Source organism: Leptomonas pyrrhocoris, assembly GCF_001293395.1.
Source record: "Leptomonas pyrrhocoris isolate H10 chromosome Unknown, whole genome shotgun sequence".
NCBI classification, from domain to species: Eukaryota; Euglenozoa; class Kinetoplastea; order Trypanosomatida; family Trypanosomatidae; genus Leptomonas; species Leptomonas pyrrhocoris.
In genome coordinates this window covers 305,486-318,593 of record NW_015438381.1, presented here as the reverse complement: position 1 = coordinate 318,593, position 13,108 = coordinate 305,486, and the positions used below count along the sequence as shown (strand labels likewise).

At 50.0% G+C, this 13,108-nt stretch overlaps 2 protein-coding genes across 2 annotated transcripts; both read left to right on the top strand.

The window, feature by feature from the left end:
- Positions 1-1,682: 1,682 nt before the first annotated feature.
- Positions 1,683-3,999, top strand: ABB37_08594 (putative mitochondrial hypothetical protein; the record flags this gene model as incomplete). The annotated part of the gene is made up of 1 exon (XM_015807650.1): positions 1,683-3,999. The coding sequence occupies exon 1, from the start codon at positions 2,194-2,196 to the stop codon at positions 3,997-3,999; it is 1,806 nt and encodes a 601-aa protein (XP_015653732.1). The 5' UTR covers positions 1,683-2,193.
- Positions 4,000-8,100: 4,101 nt separating this feature from the next.
- Positions 8,101-10,194, top strand: ABB37_08593 (hypothetical protein; the record flags this gene model as incomplete). Its single annotated transcript, XM_015807649.1, has 1 exon — positions 8,101-10,194. One exon carries the CDS (start codon positions 8,101-8,103, stop codon positions 10,192-10,194), a length of 2,094 nt encoding a protein of 697 aa, XP_015653731.1.
- Between the last annotated feature and the right edge of the window lie 2,914 nt (positions 10,195-13,108).

The window sequence follows — 13,108 nt, the reverse complement described above, 5'->3', positions numbered from 1 at the left end:
CAACACAGTGAAAAAGGACGAGGTGCAACACTGAAGGCGAGGTAACAGCTTTCTTGTGTGCGTTTTTCTTTTCTGTTTAATCCTTCCCTTTTTCTCTTTCTTTCTGACTCTTTGCGGGTTTTCCTTTCTTAAACTCTCTACTTCTTCTTCTTTTTTACGTGCTTTCCTGGCTTTGCCGTTTTCTTCGCCTTTTCATTTGATACGTTATCCGCAAGCTCTGTCGCTGCTGCTTTTGCTTTTTCTTTTCTTTCTTCTTTCTTCTTCTTCTCTTCGTCTTCTTCCATCAAGGAATCATAAAAAGCCTGTGAAAGCGCTTAGTTTTGTTTTTCCCCTCCCTTGTCTCTGTCGGTTGTTGTCCACCTAAGCCCCCCCCCGCTTTTCTGATAAAGCGATTTTTTTCTATTAAAGAGAAAAACAACAGAACTTGTTAACGGGGCTGTCGCGTTTTTCTTCTCCTTCTTGCGAGTAGTCGGTCCTGTCCTTCCCCCCTCCTCCTCCTCCTGCCACGGAGAGCAGAAGATCACCTGAGCCCTTCAAGAAAAGCAGAGGAAAAACTCTTATCTCCCGTTAACATATATTCATATAAATATTGCCTGATTGTTTAGTGTTTTTAGTTGCCTCGGTGGCAACTTCTATATTATATGAATCTTATTCATTATTGGTTTTATATTTCTCTTCGTTTCTGTGCTTCGCTTCTCTCCCTCTCTCCCGCTGCGTTGGACTTCTCGGTTATGCGGGTGCTGTTGTTTTTTTGTTGTTGAAAGCGCGCCACTGTGAATGGACCCCCGCAGCCTCGAAGTGTCGCCGTTACCACTGCTGTGTGCATGTCGTCGCGCCACAATGGGGATGGGCGCCTTCGCTTTCGGTGGTGCTGCGGGTCCAGTGTGCGCGCGCTTTGCGTATGAGCTACCAGTTTCCCCGTCCGACTCCCTGTGTTTGTGTGAGTGTGTGTGAGTGGTCTTCTTTTTTTTGTTCAAGTGCAGAATCGCTATCCTCGCTTCTCGCGGAGCGGGGGCGGTTTGCTTCGCCTGTATATGGATGCCGTTGGTGCTCCCTTACGGTGGAACGTGAGTCACGCGCAAGCAGGAGGAGTAGAAGATTGTTATGGTTGGCCTTGCGTAGCGAAGGGAGAAAAGCGACAGCTTCAGGACTTGTGATATCCGTTAGCCACGTAGGAAGAGGGAAAGGGAAACCTATTTTGTTTTCTTGTAAGATCAGTGAAAGCGCAAGTGTCCACGTCGTTTATATGAGGAAAGATTGCGGATGAACCGGAGAGGGGAGAGGGAGAATTGCACGCAGAGAGGTGACGGAAGAGGAAGGAAGAACTCGGGAAACAAGAACACCTTATATACATCTTAATAACGAGAACAAGGAAAAATCAAAAAGTTAAGGTGCGGTTCGATGGCAAGACTTGGTGCTCGGGATGCAACCCTGACGATATTCTTGATCATTTCCTGTAGCCATTTCACGACAATTGCCTTTATCACACGTGTCTCTCTTCATAGAAAACTCCGTCTTTGGCTCTTTCTGTGATATCGAAATCCTTAATAATAATAATAGTAATAATAATGGCTGCGATGGAGCAACCCGTAAAGACAAAGGCTCTCCGTATTCTCCCCTTTCTTCTTTTCTTCGCTCTTCCGTTGTTTGCGTGTTGTCGGTGTTGCTGTTTACGCATGGTAGTGCCGAAGGCGGCTTGTCGTAGGATCGGTGTTTTCAAAGAGCTCAACGGTGCGAAGGTAGTTTACCACAATATATTTTATTACTGAATTTCATTCCGCTTTGTTTGGAGTCATGCGGTCGTCTCGGCTTCGTCGTTGGGGATCGCGGAGGCTGCCTCCGCCTTCCATGACGTCGCATTGCTTTTCGCGAAGCCTTCGTTCTGCTGTGCTCGCACGATCCCCTTCGTTGGCGTGCGTCGGGGTCCGTCGGCACACCTCCACCATCCCTCCTCTTCACTCGTCTGCGCAGACGCGGCCTCCATCGCCATCACCGTCACCGTCACAGCAGCCGTCAGCGGAGAGGTGGGCCGCGGCGTTGCCGGATGTTCCCTATGGTTTCCCAAAAAGCTCCACATCGTCCAGCAAGGGCAACAGCGCAGCCACAGTCACACACCCCTTCACCGCCGAGGAGAGCGGCGGGTTGCAGAAGGCGTGGCTGCAGCACCTTCCTCGTCAGCTCGCGACGTCGCAGATGCGCGGGGGGCACTATTTGCCCAATAAGGATGACTTCTGGCGGAGTCCGCCCTACGAAGCACTGCGTGAGATCGTGCTGCGCACCGCCTACCACGACGCGCTGAAGATCATCATGGAGCACGACTACACCTTTTTGTTTTCCGATGTGATGTGCAACGAGCAAGCCCCGATGCCACACGTTGTGTACGAGGACTTTATGAAGGTGCTAACCTTCTGTTCTCGTCAGCGACCGCCGGAGGAGCAGTTCGCGCTGCCGGACAACATCCTGCGTGATCTGCTGTGCTGGGCCGCCTACTATTGCACACTCGACCCCTTCTACTTCACTTCCGCCTCGATGTTTTTTCGCAAGGTGGAGCAGGAGCAGCATCTGAGCCCGGCGCTGCACTCTGCTTGGGTGTACATCTGCACGGCGGCCGGCAAGATCGACGAGGCGCTAGCCTACGCGGTGTACATGGATCAACATCGGATCGACTTCGACCCGGCGGTTTTTGCCCTCATGCTGCACCCCTCTCTCACCCCAGGTCAGCTGCATCTCCGCCACGTCCCACAAACCGCGAAAGGGATCGTGCTGCAGCGGCGGCTTTGCCAGGACATGCAACAGCACCACAGCACCACACCGGTCGCGGTGCACGCCATGTTCGTCTACCACGTGCTCACCCTTCGACACACGCGCAAGTGGGAGGTGCTGCGTGCGGCGGCAGAGTGGAGTCGCGCAGGACGCCAGCAGCACGACTCGCTGGAAAGGGCTCGTCGTGGTCGTTCGCCAGCGACTCGACGCACCGCTGACGCGGCAGTGGCGGGACCGGTCGTATCTGCGGAGGTGATGAGCCCACGCACGGTGCAGCTCGCCATGGCGCTCTGCGGTCGCGAGAAGGCGGTCCGCTGGGGCCCCCGCACGACCAAGGCGATGGTATTCTTTATGTTGTCCGTGACGTCGGCCGGCGCGACCACAGCAGATGTCGTTTTCGTGCTCCTGCGCATTCGACGCAACGAGCGGACCGCGCTGCTGGCCGGGCTGCCGCGTGCGGTGTTCAACGAGGCAGAGCAGGAGGAGCTGATGGCAGTGGTGCGCCGACGTAGTCGTGTCGATCCCGCCTGCGCCGTGGCGGCGCCGCTGCTTCGGGAGCTATTTGCAGCGGGCAGCACCACCAGCAGCAGCAACTCTGAGGCGGCAGTGGAAGGCACCGCATCGTTGCAGCAGCAGCACGGCAGTGATGATGGCATTATGCGTGCGTTGCAGGACCTGCAGAAGTTATCGATGTCCGCCGCTAACAGAAACGACGACGACAGCAGCCACACGCAATACATGAGCACTGCAAGGAGGATCAGCTCAGAGCCCGTATCTTCGGCCGGCGCCACGTATGACGAGATGAGGCGACGCGAGGAGGCAACACTCCTCGAAGACGACGCAGCGGTTTACCCGCTGACTTCCCCCCTTGCATCGGGCGTACACGAGCTGTCGCTGCCTCAGCCGGCGGATGTGGCCCGCGAGCTGCTGGAAGCGGTGATGGCCTTGGACCGGGCGAGTACGCAACAGGACGCGGCAACGAACCTGAAAGCGGCGTCCTTCACGACAGCAGGCGCAGACACATCGGCAAACTCAAACGTGGCCGCCGCATCATCATCATCATCATCATCGCCACCGGGTGAGCAGCTTGCCGCGCTGCACGCGTCGTTGGAAGCGATGGGCACGTCTGCCAGCCTCTCGACGTGGTCGGCGCAGCAAGTGGAGGAGGAGGCGGAGGAGGCACGCCTGCGGGCGCAGGTGAGCACGGCGTGGATTGCACCGACCTACCGGCCTTGATTCACGAAAAGGAAAAGGAAAAGGAGGTGATGTGGACGGGTTTTCTGTATGTGTGTGTGTGTGTCTCTTGCTCGGCTGTTTTGAATGCCTTTCCGCTTAAACCCGCGCATATATATATGTACTTCGTTTTATTAAACTGACGAGAGATTTGGCGTGCTGCGGGAACACAGCACGCTCCGTTCTCACGTCTGTGCACACCAATTAATTCGTATATATATATATATACTATTCGCCTAAACCGAACGATCCAACTTGGTTAACTTCTACACTTTCTCTTTTGTTGTTGTTGTTGTCCATGCTCTGCAAACGCAGTACGGAAAGGGCTTTCAACTGTGACCCACTCATTCATCTTCTGCAGGCGAGAAACGTTGATGTTACTCAGCAAGGCAGGGATGAAACGTGTTCTGTGTAATGCGCCATCACGTAGCTCATCTTCGATTATCCTTCCCTTCCTCTTTTCTCTCTCTCTCCCTTGGTCATGGAACTGTCTATGCACTGAAACTGTACTTCATTATCTAAACAAACCCCCATATATATATAGCATTATAGACTGGAACAAGTTTTTTTACAGTGCTCCAAGCTCTTCTATCATAATTATTATTTTTTCCCCTTTTTACATCTATTGATCTCTCCTTTATCTCAGTAACTTATTCCTATTGATTGCTCCCTTGCTCTTTTTGATATTTTTGTGATTGGGCCGTACTTGGGCCCGCTGCACATTAGCGGTGCTGATCGTCGATCATTTTCTTTTTCGAAGTTTTCATCTTCTCCAACTCCTGCGATCGTTGGCAGTTCGTCTTCGTCGTCGTCGTCTCCTCCGACGTTCTCGGCGCATTTCACCTCTTTTTTTTGTTTGTTTGCACGACAACAAGATTTGAAGCGTCGCAGACGAGAAGAGCGCAAGACGAACACAACAAGACACAGCTCCGGAGAAGCTAAAGAAAGGAAAAGGACAGGCTTTGTTTTTTTTTTCTATTTCTCTCTCTCTCTCCCCTCTCCTCCTTCACCTTTACACCCCCATCAGAGAGTGAGAGAGGAAGCTCGTGCACCACGAGCCGTTTGTTTTTTTGGGGTCAATTCGCCGCTTACTCCTTCTTCCTTCTTTCCTTCTTGCCTTCTTTGTAATTACAGCTGCGAACGTACAGAAGCGGTGACACAGTTGGAAAAGAAAGGAAAAAAGAAAAGAAAAGGAGTGAAGGAGTAAAGAAGAGCTGATTTGCACGAGTGACGCTTCACTACGACCACACTCTTCTTCTTCGTCTTTTCCTTCTTGGTTTCGACTTCTCGCCGCACCCCGAGCAGCGCCGTCTTTTCTCTTTCATGTTTTGTTTGTTTTCCTTCTTCTTTTTCCTTCCTCTCTTGTGAAAAGGCACCATCTCGAATACTCTTCCCACCTCTTCTCCCATTTTCCAACGGCCATCTGCTTCCTCTTTATTGTTGCTGTGGTGTGCGTGTGTGTGTGCGTTTAACGCCTGCACTCGGCCTCAGCTCTCGTTTGCCCCGTTGCCTTCGCCGGTTTCAGCACATCGAGTGTTTGGTAAGTTCATTTGCTTTTTTTTCTTCTTCTTCTGTGTGCAGACAGTCGTGGGAACGATCTTTCCGTCACTTGAACTGGAAGAATCACGAGAACAGTATATGTAATTTTCTTTGATAAAGCATCATTTTCTGTTCATTTTATTATTATCAGAGTGTACTCTTGTGTGTGTGTGTTTTGTTTTCTCTTTTCTCTTTCTCCCTCTCTTTGTGCTTTACTTGTTTGTTCTCTTTCTTCTTCCTCTCTTCCTCTTCTACAGCTCTGCTGCTTTTGTTTTTATCACTTACCAGTGTATTTTCGGTTCCTTCTTTTCTTCCCTTCATCTTATTGATTATTATTATTATTAATGAATTCTGTTGTTACTACTCCTGTTCTTCACGTTTGAATTGCACGACTCTTTTTGTGTCCTGTGTTTGTCGTACCATTGATCTCTGCTGGTCAGCGTGTTTTCGCGTTATCTTCCCCTCTCTAACCAAAAAAAAAAGAAACGAAAAAATTCTTTCTCTTTTCACTTTTTACTATTGTATGCTGGAGGTGCTACCCCACTGATAAGCTGCAGTCAAACATCGAATAACACGTACATACTTACATTGTTTTGTTTTCTTTTTGGAAAGACCGTGTGCCCTCGAAACGCAGGTTGAGAGTATTAGGAATACATCAATAATTGCTGTCATTGCATTGGCTTCCTTTCTCTTTTTGTTTTTAACTTACTTTCTCAAGAGGACAAAAAAGGTTGATCTCGCTGTTGTTTTTTCCACTGTAAATATCACATATATATGCAGTGTACAGCTCTATAATCGGCTGCATTTTATTATTATTCTCATTAAAAGAACCCCGTTTCTCCCTCGCCTCCTCCTCCTTCTCTTGTGTTTCTGACAGTTTCCCTGTGACGGAGTTAAAAAAAAAAACACGCATCAGCGCTCACTCACGCCACGAAGAGTTTTTTTTTCTTGGAGGATTTCTTCAGCTTTCTTTGCTTTTTCTTTTTCTCTCTCCCCCACCTGAAGTCTCTTCTGTTTCTCCAGCTGCATCCAAAAAGAAAGCTATTAGTAGGCCATATACATATATATGGTTGTCACGTCGCATCCTCTGCGACAGCACACACCCTCAACCAAAAAAAAAAAACTCGATCAAAAATTGACTCCTCCTTTCCATCTTTCCTTGTTCCTTTTCTCGACGGGGCTGAACGTGTTCGCCTCATCTCCTCGTTCGTTTCCGTTTCTACCACTACTCCTGCCTTCTGCTTTCTTCTTCTTCTTTTTTTCCAAGTGACTCTTTGTAATAGTTCTGTTTTTTTTCTTTGGTTTCTTTTTAAAAGGGAAGAATATCCTGACATCGACAGCAACGATCCATACATTGACCGGCTCGTTCTCCCTCCCCTTTCCCTCCCTCTTTTCTTTGTCTCCGCGTGTCTGCAGTTTGTCTCCACGTGAACCTGCAGTGTCCTTCACGTTGTTGTTGTTGTCTTTCTTCTCGGCACGCTACACCTTTTCTTCCTGTTATTTCCGTTGTTGCTCCTTCAAAAGGAATCAAAAAAAAAAAATCCCGCCGTTTGTCTTCTTTCTTTTTTATATATTTTCCGTTAACGCGCGGAAGCAAAAAAGGAAGACTACTGAACGGCAGCATCCAATAGTAGAGAAAAAGGAGGACTGTTCTTTGTCGCCAAACTCTTGTTTCTGACTTTCAGAGATTCTTCTGTTCTTCTTTGTCACCCATTCCGAATCCGTTGTATAGATTCGCCACACACGTACATACGCGTAAAACCTTTACCGATCGTTGTGGCCTTTTAGTGGTACTTGCTTTTTTTTTTTTCACTCTCTCTTTCACAGAAGAAATTGTCTTCCCTCCTCCTATTTTTTTTTCCCCCTTCTGCTCTCTTGTCTTTTCGCTTCCGTGTTTCACGCACGCGTTCAATACTTTCTGGTATTTCCTGTTATCATTGTGTGTGTGTGTGTGTTTGTTTGTTTTTTTCTATTCCATCGCTGTATATACCGCCCCATATTGGCTGCGTGATACCTCTCTCTCTCTCTCTCTCTGTGTGTCTGTTTGTGTGTGTCGAGGGGCGTCTCTCTGTGCGCACACCCACCGTCAACACCCCGGGGGAAAAAAGAAACACTGTCGAATCATAGCAAGGGAAAGAGAAAAACCAACGGCAGCAATTCTCCATTTGCTTTTCGAAACACATTCGGTTCTGTCTTTATCGTCTGTTGCCTATTTGTTTTTATTAGTAGTAGTGTATATAATTTAACGGTGCGAAGCTAACCAAAAGAAGGGGGGGGGGCTAAATACTGCTACACAGATAAACTGCTCACTTGGGCTTCATTTTGTTTTTCATTTTTCCTTTTTTTTTCATCTTCTTCCACAAGAGGACGTTACAATTCCGTTGAACCTGTGCGACAAAAACCTCCTCTTCTTTCTCCTTTCTTCCAGTGAGATTTGTTTTGTTTGTTCCTGCAACACGTCTGCAGCAGCCCAAAGAGCATCTCAGCACGCCGTCTATTTTTTCTCTTTTGTTTTTGGAAAAGATTAGTAGTGATATTGATAGTGCTTGCAAACGTGCGAAAGACATGGACGCGCTGCGCAACACCTTTTTGGAGTGGCTGCACACGACGTCGCCGGACGACAGCTGTGGTGTCCATCTCGATACTTGGAGTCCGCCAGAGGCTTCCGATGACAGCGGGGTCCACAGCAAGCGACACCCTTCGGGTGAAAACCGCCTTGTCTCCACGTGGAGCTCACGTCGGTACCGTGAAAGTGGATATCACAACCACCACCAGCTTCAGCACAGCACGAACCTCGGCCGTTCGGCGGCCTTCACCGGCAGCTATCACAGCATTCATGACGCCGCCAACAACGAAGACTACGATGAAAAGCGGCACTTACGGGTGGCTCTCCGCTCTTTTGTCGAGGCCGCGGCCGTCGGCGGTCGGGCCTCCGGGGACCTACAAGACCGCAGCCTCTCTTCCCAGCGCGTGCCCCTCTACCGCACCTTTTCTCCCGGGATGCGTGAAGATGAGGAAGACAGCGAGTTCGACAGTGAGGAGGGCAGCGACGTCCAGCTGGGCACGCGCGGAGCGTCCAGCAGGAATGCCGCTGCTGCTGCTGCTGTATCAGGTGATGCCGTAGCTGGCGGCTCCCCACAGAGCGCCGCCGCGCACGGCCGTCGCAGCGATGATAACTTCAGTGATGCGTCGATGACGCCGTTGCAGCTGTCGATGGCGTTCATAGAGGCGCGAACGGCGGCTGCGGGGACCAACAACAGCAGGAGCATCCAACCGACGCCATTCGTCACACCCGTGAACCCCGAAACCGCAGACACGCCGCCGCCAACCTGCGATGCCTCATTCAAGTTTCTCCGTCGTCACTCCTCTACCTCTGCCGACTACTGCGTCGAGGAGGATGGGAATGACGATAGCAACAACAGCAGCCTACACGTGCCCGCCGGTGTGCAGACGCTGCTCCGGCCTTCTCTCCTTCCTGTGTCCACATCTTCTTCGCCACCGCCGCATGATGGTGGCAGTGCTGCAGATGCCGCCCACCGCCCTCCTCGCCACCTCGTCCCCCTTCGCGAGGTCTTGGCGGATAATCTCAGCGAGGACGACATCAACGTGCCGGATGCGAGCGCCTTTGCGTCTACCACCGCGGCGGCGGCCGGCGAAGATAAGGAGAGCGATGAACGGTACGAGCAGTCGGCTGGTGACGACGAGCGGGGGGCGGACGCGTCTCCACGGAGGTTGTCAGTCTCGATGGCCATTGCGTTGGTGACCGCGAACCTTCGCACGAATTCGCGGAGCAGCAGCGGCAGCGGTGGCAGCAACGTGAACGCTGATGACATGTCAGCTCTCGCCTCCGCAGCGGCCGCAACAGCCGAAGAAGCAGCAGAGCACCATGAACCTCCAACGGTCTCCACTACCACAATCACTGCCGCGGCAGCAGCAGCAGCAACTGCAGCCCTTTCGCACCTCAACACACCCGTCACTGCGTACAAGAAGGGGTCCATGATGCAATACCACGCCTCGCTGATGCCGGACGACCACGTCGCCGCGCACGTCCTCCCGTCAGTCGCCGCAGCGGCGGCCGCAGTGGAGCACGGTAAAGCGCCAACAGTCACGCCCACGACGACTACCCTGGCCGTGGCCGCAATCACTCCTGCACCCGCCTCATCTACTCGACATCCTCTGCTCATTCCACAGTCGCACCGCATCGCGCACGACATCACAGGGCGATCGGCGCTGCTGCGCGCCGACTTGCACTTCAACGCAGCGCCGTCGATGGCGCGGCTGCCGGCTTACTCCTCCGCGCACACTCCGCTGCACCCTGCGACGACCCTTGAGGGCCTTCCCTATGTTGCGAGCTCGCTGACGGGTGCGGGCTTGAGTTCTGTGCCGCAGCCTTTTGGTGCCTACCCGTATCAGTGGATGATGGCGGCGGAGCAGATGGGCAGCGGGGTCAACGGGATCGGCGGTGGCAATCCAAGTACCGAGGGAAGCTACAGCGCCGCCTCGGGCCGCGTGTCTCCTGCCGCGTTCTCGCATCTGTCGTCCTCGTACGGGATGGCGTCCACCGCCACGCCGGCCACCATGGCGAGTCTGCACAGGTCCGCCAGCGACGGCCAGTTGTATGCGACCTCTGCTATGGGACGTCGACAGGTGTGGTGCTGACAAGGCAAAAAGGTATGATCCACGCCGGTTCCCTCCTTGCATGTGTCGCTTTGAGTGTTTTGCTTTGCGTTTTCTATTTTCTCTTCTTCTTCTGTTTTTCCAGCGCACTTCCCGTTCGTCGGATGAGACGAAGTTTTTTGTGTTTTTCCACTTTTTTCCTTTTCCTTTTCGTTGGTTAATCGTGTCTGTGAGGATGCCTTCGTTTACCCCTCAGAGTGCTGGTATAGCCAAAACCCGTGAGTTACAATGGATCCGTTGCTCCGCCCGTCATTCACTGCGTTCGTGAAGACAACACCTTCCTCCTCTTTCACACACGTCCACGTACGAAACGCCAATTACCTCTTTTTTTTTCTTGTTCTTGTTCTCCTTTCTTCTCCTGTCTTCTCCGTCGCCTCAGTTCTTCCTAAAAGCTGATCCTCTTGATTCGTGAACCCGCACCGATGTTGTAGTTGTTGCTCTCCTTCTCTTACAGCGAGGTAGCCGTGGTTGCCCCGCTCTCGCTAACGATAACTACAATTAATATGTATATATGAACATTCATAGCAATGCAATGTTGTGTGTGTGTGTGCGTGTGTGTGTTTTTTTTTCTCGATTTTTGGAGCTGCTGTGTAGATGTTGTTTTGCAGACGCCTTTTTTTTCTTTCTCTTCTCGTGTTTTTCTTTGTGTCTCCTTCTCTACTGCTGTTATTCACCTGCGAAAGAAATGCTGTGTGTCGGTCCGCATGGCCGGAAGAAGTGAAAGCGGTTACTTGTATTCATTCAAGTATTGTTACTGTTGTTTTCTCAGACGGTCAATTCAAGCACACACACACACACCTCAGTGCCGTGTTGCACACCAGTGGTCTCCCATCTGAGCACCCACGCTATTCTTTGATGTTCCTTTGTTGGAATCGGCTTTACTTTGCTTGTTTTTGTTGTCGATTTCGAGTTTATTGTCCCCTTCTCTCTCTCGCTCTCGGTTGATGGGCGCGAATGATCTACGGAGACGCCTTTTAGGGGGGTTGCTTGTTTTTTTGTTTGTTTTTCATAGCTCTGGCGTGCGTTTGTTTTAGGGTTTACTCGCACCACGGTCGTTTACCCTTTGCTCAGCTCTGGACACACAAGAGTGGAGAGGAGAAACCAAAAGCTGCAGAAGAAAAACAAGAATAATTATACTAATAGTAATAATAGGAATCGCTTCATTGAAGGGTGTGCCTTGCACGCCCTAGTCTCTTCCTCTACTCATCTATATGTTCTTTTATTTTCTTTTTTGTTTAGCTGCTGCGTCTTGTCTGACTCCCTTCCTCCCCTTCAGCCATACGGCGCTTGTCTGCAGCTAACGAGAAAAGGGGAAAAAGATAGTGTTTTATTTTTCTTTTGAGCTCACATTCTCCCTCACTCTTTAAAAGGATAGCAGTCGAGTCGATCGATATTGCAACGCATGTGAATGCCGAGCGAGGTAAGAGAATTGTGGCGGTAACTTCTTTGCATGTATTGTAAAGAAGAAAAGAAAAAATCAAAAGGATAATTGCGCGTTTCACTTACTGAGGCTTGTAAAGCTTGTTTTTTAAAGCACCAAAAAAAAGCCATCATTCTTTTGTTTCTCTCCAGTGTTTAGATAAATGGACAAACATTTTTCATCACTTCATTGTAAGGTACCGTTTTTAACTTAGGCGATTACTCACCGTGTGTGTTTGCGGGTGATGCTATTGTGAAACACTTTTTTTTTCTCTTTATGTTTGTTTGTTTTTCATTGAATGCGTGTGATAGTGTTGACGACCTTTTTTCGTTTGTTGGTTCGTTGTTTTGTTCTCTACTCGCAGGTGCCATCTCTTTTCTGCGGTGCTCCGGCGAGATGAGCGTCCACCATTTGAAGAGGTGCTTTCCGATGGTTGGTAACTCTGCACCTTATCATCGTTTATTTCTTCTCTTCGGAGGGCAGCGCGCTTGTGCGTTGGCGTCTTCCTTGTGTGCGCTTTTCCCTAGAAGTTTGTTGATGCACAGCGGAAAAAACTGTGAACTGAACAGCACAGAGAAGAAGAGGAATAACTTTTGTTGTTTGTTTGTTTTTGAGGAAAGGTAGACTTTGTTGTTTCGCGCGTTACTTTTGGCATCGTCCATATTGCTTGATATACATATATATATATATATATACGTATATATACGTTTTTAGCGAAATCGTCTTCTTTTTCTTTTTTCTTATTTCTTCTCAAAGAAACAAAATACAAAACTACGTTCTCCCTCGTGAAGCGCAGCGGTATACACGTCTTCACAGATCGCCTCGAGCGGGGTGCCACGGACGGTCACCACTCGTATGAAGCACACTCTTTGTGTGTGTGTGTGTTTTGTTGTTTTTTCTCATGCTTTCATGATCCTCTCATGTCAATTCGTCATGCTCGTATATATATTAACTTCGCTGAAAGCAGAAATACGATGCCGATTCGCACACGATATTGATGCTGGAAAAACTTATTTCTTGTTTTAGTGCGAATTGCGCACTCCCGACTCTCTTTCTCTCTTTTTTTTTTATCTCTCTTTCTTCTGAAGTTGTCTGGTGGCGTGGAGCAGAGCGGCAACCGGCTCCGCTGCCAGGCAACTCTATACAGTTCAATGACCAAATAATGCAATTTGAAAAGGAAGAAAAACCCTTCTTCGTGCGTACGAAGTGTCCGCTACTACTCTCTTTTCTATTCGCTCCCGCTTTGCAGCAGAAAGTAAAAGGGCAGTAGCTTTCGCCTGTGTTTTACAGGGAGGCTTTGACGGGAAGCTTTACGGTATCGCCCGACAACTCTGGCGAGTGGCACGAGAGAAAAGCAGTCGGCTGTTTTCCCGTTATACATATATATATATGTACATGTCCGGTGTGTGTTGACGTGTGTGTGAAGGACAAGCTCACAAGAGGCTGTGTGTGAGTGCGGCAAACGATGTAAACGCG